The sequence below is a fragment of the Hippocampus comes genome, unplaced genomic scaffold (assembly GCF_001891065.2).
Source record: "Hippocampus comes isolate QL1 unplaced genomic scaffold, H_comes_QL1_v1.1 scaffold246, whole genome shotgun sequence".
NCBI lineage: Eukaryota > Metazoa > Chordata > Actinopteri > Syngnathiformes > Syngnathidae > Hippocampus > Hippocampus comes.
The window spans coordinates 435,471-447,455 of record NW_017806220.1 but is presented as its reverse complement, the minus strand read 5'-3'; the positions used below and the strand labels follow the sequence as shown (position 1 = coordinate 447,455).

At 52.7% G+C, this 11,985-nt stretch overlaps 1 protein-coding gene across 1 annotated transcript; it reads left to right on the top strand.

Moving 5' to 3' along the window:
* Positions 1 to 70: 70 nt before the first annotated feature.
* Positions 71 to 11,688, top strand: LOC109507018 (lysine-specific demethylase 6B-like). Its single transcript, XM_019856133.1, has 18 exons — positions 71 to 368; positions 456 to 533; positions 655 to 828; positions 914 to 1,084; positions 1,170 to 1,688; positions 2,205 to 5,314; positions 5,408 to 5,534; positions 5,756 to 5,861; positions 5,952 to 6,157; positions 6,235 to 6,362; positions 7,334 to 7,402; positions 7,495 to 7,643; positions 7,732 to 7,846; positions 8,488 to 8,675; positions 8,759 to 8,900; positions 9,776 to 9,902; positions 10,145 to 10,315; positions 10,393 to 11,688. Exons 1-18 carry the CDS (start codon positions 114 to 116, stop codon positions 10,459 to 10,461), a joined length of 5,904 nt encoding a protein of 1,967 aa, XP_019711692.1. The 5' UTR covers positions 71 to 113; the 3' UTR covers positions 10,462 to 11,688.
* The last annotated feature ends 297 nt before the right edge of the window (positions 11,689 to 11,985 follow it).

Here is an 11,985-nt window from a genome sequence, read left to right as displayed (position 1 = left end):
GTCAAAGGCAAAAATGGACGTGACCTGCAACTTTAGTTGACTGCTTTTTTTTTTTTTTTCTGTCCTTTTCCAGGCCCATACGAGGAGGGGAGAAGCTGGATCTCCCACAGCCAATGTTGCCGAGTCTGCCGAGGGAGCAGCTGAGGCCGCTTCCTCATCATCCTCTTCATCATCTTCATCCTCCCCCTCCTCACCGGGCATGGGAGCAACTCAGCCAGCTGTACGAATCCCACCATCCTCCCCAAGGACATCCAGGCGTGACTCTCCCCGAGCACTCGCTCCGCCTCCATAATGGCGGCTACGCGGGCAGCGGCGGGGCCCCCCCTCCCCCGCATCTCCCTGCCAGTAGGCCGAACCAACCGCTAAAGGTGAGTTGATTTGCTCGTGTTGAAGTCAGACACGAGTTTTTGCACCTGTTGTTGAATGTTTTTTTTCTCCTTCTGCTGTCTGTTAAGTTTGGGGGTCCTCAGGAGCATCATGCCCCCCGGGGGCCACCACTGCTGGGAGACGACATGTGGGCTCAGGTGAATCAGGTGAGCGCTCTGTGATTGGCTGGGATCGCGTTTCAGCGCCCGCGCACGCGACGGCAATCGCAATCGTCACTCGTGCGGCGACACACACTCTCTCTCACTGCGACTCGAAATGCCCTCTTAGCAGCAGAGGGGACACATTGGCAAGATGCCCGGTAGTCAGCTGAAGAGACCGCGCCCTCAGCTCGGTGAACACTCTGTCATCCAGCACACTCCGTCGCTTTCTGTGCACGCGCCCACCCGCTCGTCCACAGAGGATTGGCCCAGCCCAAACAAGAGGAAAAAGAGTTCCGATCAGGTAACGCAAAAGAGCTTTTCCTTTTTGGAATGCTTTCCAAAGTCTTTGCTCTTTTACTCACCTTATCATCATTTTACCCGTGCAGGTCTCGCACCCTGGCCAGCAGCGCTTTCCTGGACCGGGCCAGGCTTTGATATCTCAGCCCCACCACCCCAAGCCAGCCTTCTGGAACCCCCTTCAGAAGGACAGCAGTAGCTGGCAGCCTCAGAGTTGTGATCGCAAGAACCCGTCACCACCGGAGTTCCAAGGCCGAACCGTGAGATTTTTTGCGATTATTGCTGCTCTCGTTGATCCGAACATCACACCAAACGTTGATCTTGCATTTTTCTTTCACCTTTCAGGAGGCCCACAAACAAGCACTAGGCAGCTACCCCCAAAAGACACCACCGGCCACGCCCTCTCCCTCCACCGCGTCGCCTCCCCTGAACTCGCCTGCGAGCTACAACCCAGGTGGCGGCGCGCCTCCTCTGCAGCGAGACTGCTTTCAACCTCAGGCTGTCAACCAGCAGTCCCCCCACTCTTCCTATCGCGGCCCCCTTTCCAAACTGGGGCCAGCTCCTCCCTGCCAGGCCATGGAGCCCCACAGCCATAGAGGCCCTCTCATTGCGGCGCCAGCCCCCGCCAGAGGGGACAGAGATCAGCATCGGCACGTCCAGTCTTCACCAGCAAAACCCCCAGCCAGCAGCAGCAGCAGCAGCAGCAGCAGTGTGCCTTACAGCCACTTTCAGCCTCACCCAGGACTAGGGCAGCGTGGCCCCCCTGCGCCTCCACCACCTCCGACCAGTGTCACCTCAGTACCTCAGCAGAGTGGGCCCTATGACGTGTGGAGGTACCAGACTAGGCCCAGCAACCACCCCCTGGTGAGTTGTAGACTTGAGTAACACCGGAAGGTTGGCTTGAGCTATACGGCGAAAAAGTTAATTTGACTTGTTCTGGGAGGAGTAAATTCAAATAGTTGAATTTAGCATGACTCTGCTTATTGGCGACGGGAGGAACAAACATTTTTGACTCATGTAAACATTTTTGAAATTCCAGAAACAAAAATCTTCAGAACGTATCGTCTCTCCAGCACTGCAATTTAGGAGTCACAAGAAGGAGTCATGCAACGTCACTTATGCGTCACTTCTTTTCAACTCTGCATTTGCATGCGTCGGGGTCAATTCGGTGCACTCGGAACGTCATTGTTTGGCTTCCCATCCCATCACTTCAAACTTGCGATACTTTCCCAAATATTTCATGGTGAAAATCATCAGCGCTGCGAAAAGCGTCAAACCTTCTTTTCAATTGTTCGAGGGGTGAACGTGCGATTTCATAAACCAGAGCCCAAGTGTTTACATGTGATGATTGCTGATAATAATGTTCATGTCGTGCCTCAGGATTCCGGCTTCTCCAGACCTCCAGAACTGATACCTCATCACCAGCAGAGCCACAATCAGGGTCCAGACAGTCAGCATCAACCCCACATCAGCCCGCCCCCCGTCATCTCTACTCGCACCCCTGTCATCACCCCGAACCGTTCCTCCTGCTCCGTCAGTGGCTATGGCAACCGCCATGGCTCAGATGGCGGTTGCCAGGTGAACGGCACCAATAGGAACCAGCGGAGTGAGCCGGCGCCCCAAAGCTCCACCGGAGGTCCCCACAGATGCCCCCCCGGCCCTCAGCCGAATGCCAGCCAGTCTCGCCACGAGGTACGAGGAAGACCTCAAGAAAACGGACCCCTCAAGGCCGACAAGGCGAAGACCTCCTTCTATCCTCAGGCTCAAGTGGCGCAGGTTCCCGCGTGTTCTACGTCGTCGTCTTTGTTCTCCTCAGGGCTCCCCAGGACGGGGGACAGCGTCATTATGAGCAGAGTGTCAAAGCCCGCTCCCAGTTCTCCTCCCGTGTACTTCCAATCTTCCAGCCACCGGCAGGTGCCGACGCAGGCGTACTGTCAGCGGCAGATTCACCCAGTTCCCGCTTCGGCCCCTCAGTCCATCGTGGAGGCGCTGGACAAGCTCGATGCGGAGCTCGAGGGCCACATGCAAGCCGAGGAGAGGAGGAGGAAGGACAGAGAGGACGAAGAGCGGCGCAAGAGAGAGTCGGAGATGAAGCAAAAGCACGAGGAGGAGAGGAAGAGGAGGGAGGAGCAAAAGAGGGAGGAGGAGAGGAAGAAGAGAGAGATGGAGCAAAGGGAGGAGGAGGAGCGTCGGCGGAGGAGAGAGTGGGAGATGCAGGAGCAAGAGAGGAAGAGGAGGGAAGTGGAGATGCGGCAGGAGGAGGAAAGGAAGAAGAGGGAATGGGAGAAGCAAGAGCGAGAGCGCAAGAGGAGAGAGTGGGAAAGGCAAGCGGAGGAGAAAAGGAGGCGAGAAGAGGAGGAGCGCCAGAGGATGCTGAGAGAAAGGAAGGAAGAGGAGGAGAAGAAGAGGAGGGAGGAGGAACGCATGCGGAAAAAGGCTCAAGAGCAGACCGCCATGGAGAGTCTGGAAAGACTTCTGTGCGGCAACGCGGCCCCAGCCGCACGGCCCTCTCCGGCACCCGCACCCCCCGCCGCTCCTGCGGCCCCCGCCTCCTTGCGGGCCTCGCCTCCCTACCCGTGGCTGAGCCGCGGCGGCGCTTCGGTCCAGGGGGCTGTCAACGGTGCCCCCCTGGAAAGGTTGCGACCGCCTCCGCTCACGCCGCAGACGGACTACGCCCGCGAGAAGCAGAGGCAGCGGGAGATGTGGGGGAGCCCCCCTCCGACACACAATACCTCAGGGATGAACCAGCAGCACCAGCCGCTCTACTCCGGCAAGCCCCCCGCCATGCAGGCTGCGCCCAAACAGTCCAAAGACTCTCCGGCCGGCTCTCTGCCCGCGCTCCGAGAGCCCCCCAAGCTCTATCAGGCGTTTCCCAGAGAGAACCCGCCGGCCCCCCCTCTGCCCGCGCCCGCCCTGCGCTCGGACAGCTCTCCCTTCGAGGAGGAGCCTTCGGAGTTGTCCACGCTGCTCCCCGACGGCCTCGCCAACATCATGGCCATGCTGGATGAATCCATCAAAAAGGAGGAGGAGATGTACAGCGAGGGTCTCCTGGAATCGTTTGCGCCCAGCGTCCCTCCCGTCAAGAATTACCTTTGCGCCCCCGACCTGCTGCCGGCGCTCAAGCATCAGGAAGACTTTGGGGCCGACCCCCACGCGAGCCCGCCCGTGCTCAGCCGCCAAGGCTCGCTGGCTTCCCCTTGCAGCCGCACTTCTTCTCTTCCCGACGAGGTGGAGGAAGAGGAAGAGGAGGAAGATTACCTTGGAAGCTTTCCCCAAAACGCGGGTGCGGGAAACAGCACCTACCGCCACAGCGACCTGGCCAAACTTTACGGTCTTCCTGAGCAGGCGAAAAGCGAGGCGGAGGAGGATGAGGAGGATGAGGATTCCGAGACCCCGTCATGTTCCCCGCCGCCTCAAAGACCCCACCTCCACCAAACGGACGTCAACAGCACGTTCAAGTCTCGGGCCACGGGCATGGAGAGCCAGAAGTACGCGTACCGAGGCGGACCTTTCGGGAGACCCCCGCCGTCGGCGCTGCTCGGCGTCAAATATTCCTCGTCGCTCTCGCTGGGACCCGATATTTGCCGGCAACAGCACGGCGGCTCGCCCACGTCTGATTCCGCCAACGCTCCTTTCAGTCCAGCGGTACCTCCCTCAAAGTCCTCCCCCCCGCCCCCTCCGCTTGAAAGCGAGAAGTTGAAAGTGGATCCCGCCGACGACAGCATCGCAGTCGGGAGGACGGTCCGAAAGGAGACGGCGCCCACTGTGACGCTTTACCACGCCATCAAGGAGGAGCAACGTTTGACGACCATCTCCGAGTCATCCCTGGCAGAGCTGACCGACGGCCGCCAGCTCGCTCTCTGCGGCGAACCGGACAAACCCGTGCGCCACGCCAAAGCCGAGGACGGGCACAAGCCGGACAGAGTGAAGGAGCACCGCGACAAGGAGCGACACAAGGACAGAGAGCGGGAGAAAGACAAGAAGAGGAAGCACGCTCACGGCCACAAGCAGGAAGACGCAAGAGAGAGGAAGAAGCACCGAGACAAGAGGGAGGAGACCATCTTCTCCTCGTCTTCTTCGTCATCTTCCGGCGGCAGCCACAGGCGGCACAAGGAGGGCAAAAGCCACAAGGACAAGAAGGACCGACGGATCCTGTGCGACCTCAACCTCCAGAGCAAGGAGGGAAAGAGCCGCGGTCATCATGACTCCGAGAAAAAGAAACGCAAGGACGCGTCCGGCGCCGCCTCCGCCGGCGAGGGCGAGCACGCGGAGTGGAGGTCGAAGAAAAGCGGCGATTCGGGCTCGTCGCTGGACTTGCTGAAGCTGAAGGCGCTGTCGGACGGGCCCCCCAAGGAGCTGAAAATCCGACTGATCAAAGTGGAGAGCGGCGACCGAGAGACCTTCATCGCCTCCGAGGTGGAGGACAAGAGGATCCCCCTGGGAGAGATCAGCATCAAGAACACGGCTGCGGAAATAATCCGATCTTGCAAGTGAGTGCGTCGCATGGGACCCGTCCGACGGGCCTTTCATGTGAACATTTCCCCAACGCTCGCTCAATAAACCGCCAATCTATTTTGTCCCAGGGGGGCCAGAGTGAAAGGGAAGTTCAGGGAGTCCTTCTTGCTGCCGGCCTTCTCTGTCAAGCCAACCATGACGTCGGAGGAGCCAATTCCGAGGGAGAAACTCAACCCTCCCACGCCCAGCATTTACGTAAGACAATGGACTAGCGACGTCACTCAAGTGGTTTACTGAATGCCATTCGGCAATTTTTGACGTCCCAGCTGTGGCTTGATCGACCTTTACGCTTTGGGTTGCGAGACAAAATTTGACATGCAAGCCAGCTTCAGCGACGCCGCCACTCGAATGAAATTGAAAACAAACAAAAAAAAAAAAAGGTGTCATGATTCATTCTTTTTCTTTTGTTTGTGCAGTTGGAGAGCAAGAGGGACGCCTTCTCTCCAGTGCTGCTGCAGTTCTGCACAGACCCAAAGAATCCCGTCACGGTCATCCGAGGACTGGCTGGATCTCTGCGGATCAGTAAGTTCGTACTCGCGCCTGGGATGTTTTTCCCTCCAACAATGACACGCGTCTAACATTCCCCCCCTGCGCCCCCTTTCCGTTTGTCAGACTTGGGCCTGTTTTCCACCAAGTCTCTGGTGGAGGCCAACGCGGAGCAGGCGGTAGAGGTGAGGACTCAGGTCCAGCAGCCGGCAGACGAGAACTGGGACCCCAGCGGGACGGGTCAGACGTGGCCTTGTGAAAGCAGCCGTTCCCACACCACCATCGCCAAGTACGCCCAGTACCAGGCGTCCAGCTTCCAGGAGAGCCTGCAGGTGAGGGCCGCAGCACTTCAGCCGCGGCCGACGCCGCGAGGAAGCTGTGAACGCAATGCGACCGTGCCGTGTGATAGGAGGAGAAAGGCAGCGATGAGGAGGAGGAGGATGAGGACGACAATGACGACGAAGAAGAAGATGACAAGAAGCCGCCCAGCAACGCGGAAACCCCAACCAAGGACAACAACGCAAAAGAAAGTGGCAGGTAAGGTCATTTATTCACGCGGTGTCTCGATAAGTTGGTTACTTAAGGAGCGCGGTCCACGTATTTATATGTCATTGTGAGAAGGTGAAGTGACAAAACCGCAGATTTGTTTGCATTCTTGTTGTAATCTGTTTACTGGTTGATGTTTACGCCACACTTGTTTGGCCGAATGGTGTGAAGTTGAAGCGAGCCCATTGAATAACTTAACAACTCTAATTGAAGAGGATAATTAAACGGTTGAATTTGAATTCATTGTTCATTTGCCTTTATTTTAGCTTGAGCGTCACCTAATGGAACAAAACATTCATGTGGTAGAAATCTGAGATTGTTTATTGTGATGCAGGCGAATGTGTGGGAAAAAAATATGTGGGAAGAGGATCTTGAAAAAAAATTTGCATATAAATCGCAATTGCAGTACAGTGGGACCTCTGCTTACAAACGTATCTTCATACGAAATGTTCAAGTTACGAAACGCCTCAACAGGAAAATATTGCCTCTTGGTTCGAAAGAAATTTCGAGATACGAAAGGTAAAAATACAGTATGGCCTGCAACTCGCAGCTCTGAGTTTCCTGAACGCAACATACTTATAGCTGCTCTGCCATTGGCTATTACCGAGCATCATCCTGCCATCCCATTGGTTAAGAGGGACTTCTTGGATTTTTACATTATGCACAACTCTCATTTATTGTACAATCATCGAAATGTAACATGTATTTGTTACATATTTTGATGCATTTTTATGAAAAACATTTATGTCTAAATTTTGGGACGGCTTGGAACGGATTAGGGCATTTACATGCAAAAGGCGTCTCTACTTACAAAATTTTCAAGTTCAGAAATTTCTTCCAGAACCAAGTAATTTCGGAAGTAGAGGCACCACTCAATTGAGTTCAAAAAACAAAAACAACACATCAGTTTGTTTTTTTTTTGCACTGCCCACCCAACACTCAATGGTGTCAATTCCCCACAGTGGCGATCAGAAGCCAGCGGGGAAGATCATTAAATTTGGCACCAATATCGACCTGTCGGACCCCAAGAGGTAAGCGCCGTTGCCGCTCAGTCTCGGCCGAGCTGCCGGAACACCTCCGCCCCAACGCCGACAGTGACGACAACAACTTTGTTGTCCTTCAGGTGGAAACCGCAACTGCAAGAGCTCCAAAAGCTGCCTGCGTTCATGCGTGTGGCATCCAGTGGGAACATGCTGAGCCACGTGGGACACACCATCCTGGGGATGAACACCGTCCAGCTCTACATGAAGGTGCCGGGGAGCCGGACGCCGGGTAAGTAAGCCCTTTGCGACCGATCCACATTTAACCCGGAAAGGCAGCGGCGCGTAACTGACCAAGTACGTCGTCGTGCTTGCCACAGGCCATCAGGAGAACAACAACTTCTGCTCGGTGAACATCAACATCGGCCCCGGAGACTGCGAGTGGTTCTCTGTGCACGAGAACTACTGGCAGGCCATCAACGACTTCTGTGAGAAGTGAGTAGCCGAGCCGGATGGCGCCCATTTGAAGAACGGATTTCCGTTCGGGTCTTGCCGGGGTTGGGATGAGAATCGAAAAAAGTCATTCCGTTGCCAGGTGTCGTTTGTGTCGTTCCAAATTTGTGTTGCTTTGTTTTCTCCACTCTTGAAACGATAATTTCTTTCGTCGTGATATTCGGATGTCTTTCTGCTTATTTTCGATTGAGTCAAGTCACATTTATTTCTTTTGCCCTTATCGACAAACAAACAATTTTCTTCTTGTGAATTAAACCGTTTTGTAAAAATTGGAACCCGCAACCTGTCAACGAGCGTGCTGCCCAAGTTTGTTTTCCCTTTTGGAGTTCATTTTTTTCCTTTCATAATATGGCACCTCATCAAATGACTCCCCACCTCGCCAATATTTCACAAAATTTCTTTATTCTCTAAACATGCTAATAACCCTTTCCCTCATAATATTGCAACCGTTTTTTTTTTTGTTAATATCATGCTTGGGCCCTCTCCGGGCATGACGAATCAACACACAATATGACCCCCCAACTGTTACATTTGCGCAACATTTGAACGTTTCGAGTTTCCCACCGATTTGCCACACCCGGATTCAGAGCGCCGAGTCATGGCGTTGATTGCGTTTGCCGCAGGCACGGGGTGGACTACCTGACGGGCTCCTGGTGGCCCGTGTTGGAGGACCTCTACAACGCCAACATCCCGGTGTACCGTTTCATCCAGAGACCGGGAGACCTGGTGTGGATCAACGCCGGGACCGTTCACTGGGTTCAGGCCGTGGGCTGGTGCAACAACATCGCCTGGAACGTGGGACCCCTGAACGGTAAGAGCGCATGGAAACGCGGAGAGAGACCTCTCGGAGACGAAGCGACGCGTGCTCAGAGCAGCCGTGTGTGCTCCCCGCAGCTTACCAGTACCAGCTGGCCCTGGAAAGGTTTGAGTGGAACGAAGTGAAGAAGGTCAAGTCCATCGTCCCCATGATTCACGTGTCGTGGAACGTGGCCCGCACGCTCAAGATCACGGACCCAGACACCTACAAGATGATCAAGTGAGAATTGCTTTCAGAGTTTGTCATTAGCTAATTTAATTTTACTGGAATGATTTGTACAATTTGGGTCAGTTGGGTTTGACAACTTGGGGGTTTTATAGTTTCATTTTTTTTTTTTTTTTTTTTTTGGAGACATGAACAGAGCAAAGTCATGTAATGTTCTGAGTAAGATGCGTTGAATAGGCACGGGGTGGACTACCTGACGGGCTCCTGGTGGCCCGTGTTGGAGGACCTCTACAACGCCAACATCCCGGTGTACCGTTTCATCCAGAGACCGGGAGACCTGGTGTGGATCAACGCCGGGACCGTTCACTGGGTTCAGGCCGTGGGCTGGTGCAACAACATCGCCTGGAACGTGGGACCCCTGAACGGTAAGAGCGCATGGAAACGCGGAGAGAGACCTCTCGGAGACGAAGCGACGCGTGCTCAGAGCAGCCGTGTGTGCTCCCCGCAGCTTACCAGTACCAGCTGGCCCTGGAAAGGTTTGAGTGGAACGAAGTGAAGAAGGTCAAGTCCATCGTCCCCATGATTCACGTGTCGTGGAACGTGGCCCGCACGCTCAAGATCACGGACCCAGACACCTACAAGATGATCAAGTGAGGATTGCTTTCAGAGTTTGTCATTAGCTAATTTAATCTCGCCTACCACCTCGGCATTTACTAGATCAATTTATACAATTTGGGTCAAGTGGGTTTGACAATTTGGGATTTTTATCGTTTTTGGAGCCATATGATATCCTGAACAGTTTTGGGTCAGGGGAGCCAAGTCATGTAATGTTCTGAGTAAGATGCGTTGAATGGCTTAATTTGAAGAAGTGTGGACGGGCTGTACATGGTGATTTATTTTTAAATTTTTCTCGCCGCGTTGCTTTGCAGGCACTGCCTGCTGCAGTCCATGAAGCGCATCCAGATCCTGCGTGACCAGCTGGTGGCTCAGGGCAAGAAGATCTCCTACCAGGGCCGAGTCAAGGACGAGCCTGCCTACTACTGCAACGAGTGTGACGTAAGTAGCCTTGATGGGATCCTTGCTCCCTCTAGAGGCCATCCCAGCAAACTACAAGCACAATAATGAATAGCAATGATGAGCTCCACCTGCTGCCGTCCTAAGTTCAGTAGCCTACACTCCATGGGTGGACGGGTGGTACAGTAGCGCCCCGCCCCCCCTCGACAACGGAGGGAGGGGGGAGGGGCTTAACGTTCCAGACCAGACATCCCATAATGGCGCCGTGTCTTTTTTCGCTGCAGCTGGAGGTGTTCAATTTGCTGTTTGTGACGAGCGAGAGCAGCAGCAGGAAGACGTACGTGGTCCACTGCGAAGACTGCGCCCGCGAGCGCACCCCCAACCTGAACAACGTGGTGGTGCTGGAGCAATACTCCATGGAGGAGCTCACCGGCACGTACGATTCCTTCAGCCTGGTACGCCGAACCCCCCGCCCGCCACGTTTTGTCGCTTGTGCTTTCTCTTACCACGACTCATCTTTCCTCTCTTCCAGGCCTCCTCCTCCTCCTCCTCCTCCTCCTCTTCCACCTCCTCTTCCTCGTCCTCCTCCTCGTCACGGTGACAGGACTCCCTTCCTGCGTGTCGCCAGCCACAACCAAAACTCCTGCGAGTCAGGACAAAAGAAAAGAAAAGAAAAAAAAAACACTTTCAACGTTGATTCTTGAAGGTAGTTGACTGGGTTTGTTGACTCCCTTTTACTGTTTACAGATCAAGACGCAGCAGTTTATGCCTCTCGGATGGTGCTTTGTGAAATGACTCGTTTTTTTTTTCTCTTTGTTGTCTTGAATACTGAATACATTTGTATATGCTGTTTGGTTTTGAAATTTAAAAAAAATAATAATTTATTGGTTTTCTTAAACTAGATTCGCCTAGATATATATACCACATTGGCCTTGTCACTTGTATTTAGAAAAGAGGAAATGGAAAAAATACTAATAAGAGAGAATATGGAGGGTTTTTTGTTTTGTTTTTTTGCGAAAGCATTAAGAATTTTGAAATGTACAATTGTTTGGAATGCTTCAAGACATACGGGTTTTCAGATTTTTTTTTTTTGTTTTTAGGGCCGGGGTTCATTTTATCTTTGCGTGTGTTTTTTTAAATTTTTTTTTTGATATATAATTGATTTGACATGGAAACGATGAATATTCAAAGTTGTTTTGTCGTCATTTGGTTGGTGCTCGCCTGCTTGTTTTGTTCCAGTATGTCTGCGTCCTCTTGGAGAGGGGAAATTGTACATTTAATTTAAAAAAAAAACATTCCCTCTATTTATTGGACAACAACATTTGCCACCCCTTTTTCTTCAAAAAAACAAAACAGGGCTTTCCCCTCATTTTCATGCTGTCCTTTGATGATAGTTTTGGTCCCCCCCCCACCTCTGATGTATATGAAAAGATCTAACGCCACATTTTCCTGTAGACTAAAGACGCACTGCTCACGTAGAATTTGTATGATTATCCTTTTTTTGGGGGGCAGGGTGGGGGGGAGGGGCTTTTAGATGGAATTTCATTGATTTTATTCTATAATCTGAGGATGACGATGGGATAGATGGTGCTAAAAATTGTCTGTTTGTTTTCATCAGAATTCTATTTTTCCTGTTGCAATATGACCATTTTCCTTCTTTGTGCTCATCTATTTATAAATGCACTGTGTAGAAAGTTCGTACACACACACACACATACACACACACACACACACACACATGCACCAAACTGAGCCAGACTTGTCTTAAAACACTTTGTGAACTTGTGTGACATTATTCTGACTATTAATAAAACCGAGACAAATTGTATACCCTGGCTGGTAATTCTCTCATAAACACGACAAAAGCAGGATGGAGTTTTTTCGTGTCGACTCGAGGAAGGACGTTGCACAAGTGGCAACGGGTCACAGGACGGGAACGGACGGGAACTTCCTGTCATTGACACGCTTTGGGGGTCATGTGATTTAAAAAAAAAAAATGCAGATGAACCAATTAACTCATGGCCATTTGATTAGGTACAACTGCAGGTTGCAACATGCAATTTGCACCATGCACCTAGCAAGGTCGCTATCCCAACACCTTGAAAATGCATCTCATCTTCGCATA

Coding starts and splice junctions, on each gene's coding strand:
- LOC109507018 (XM_019856133.1), top strand. CDS start 114: ATGTTGCCGAGTCTGCCGAGGGAGCAGCTGAGGCCGCTTCCTCATCAT. Junction 6,363..7,333: donor AACGCAAAAGAAAGTGGCAG/GTAAGGTCATTT, acceptor AATTCCCCACAG/TGGCGATCAGAAGCCAGCGG. Junction 8,676..8,758: donor GAACGTGGGACCCCTGAACG/GTAAGAGCGCAT, acceptor TGCTCCCCGCAG/CTTACCAGTACCAGCTGGCC.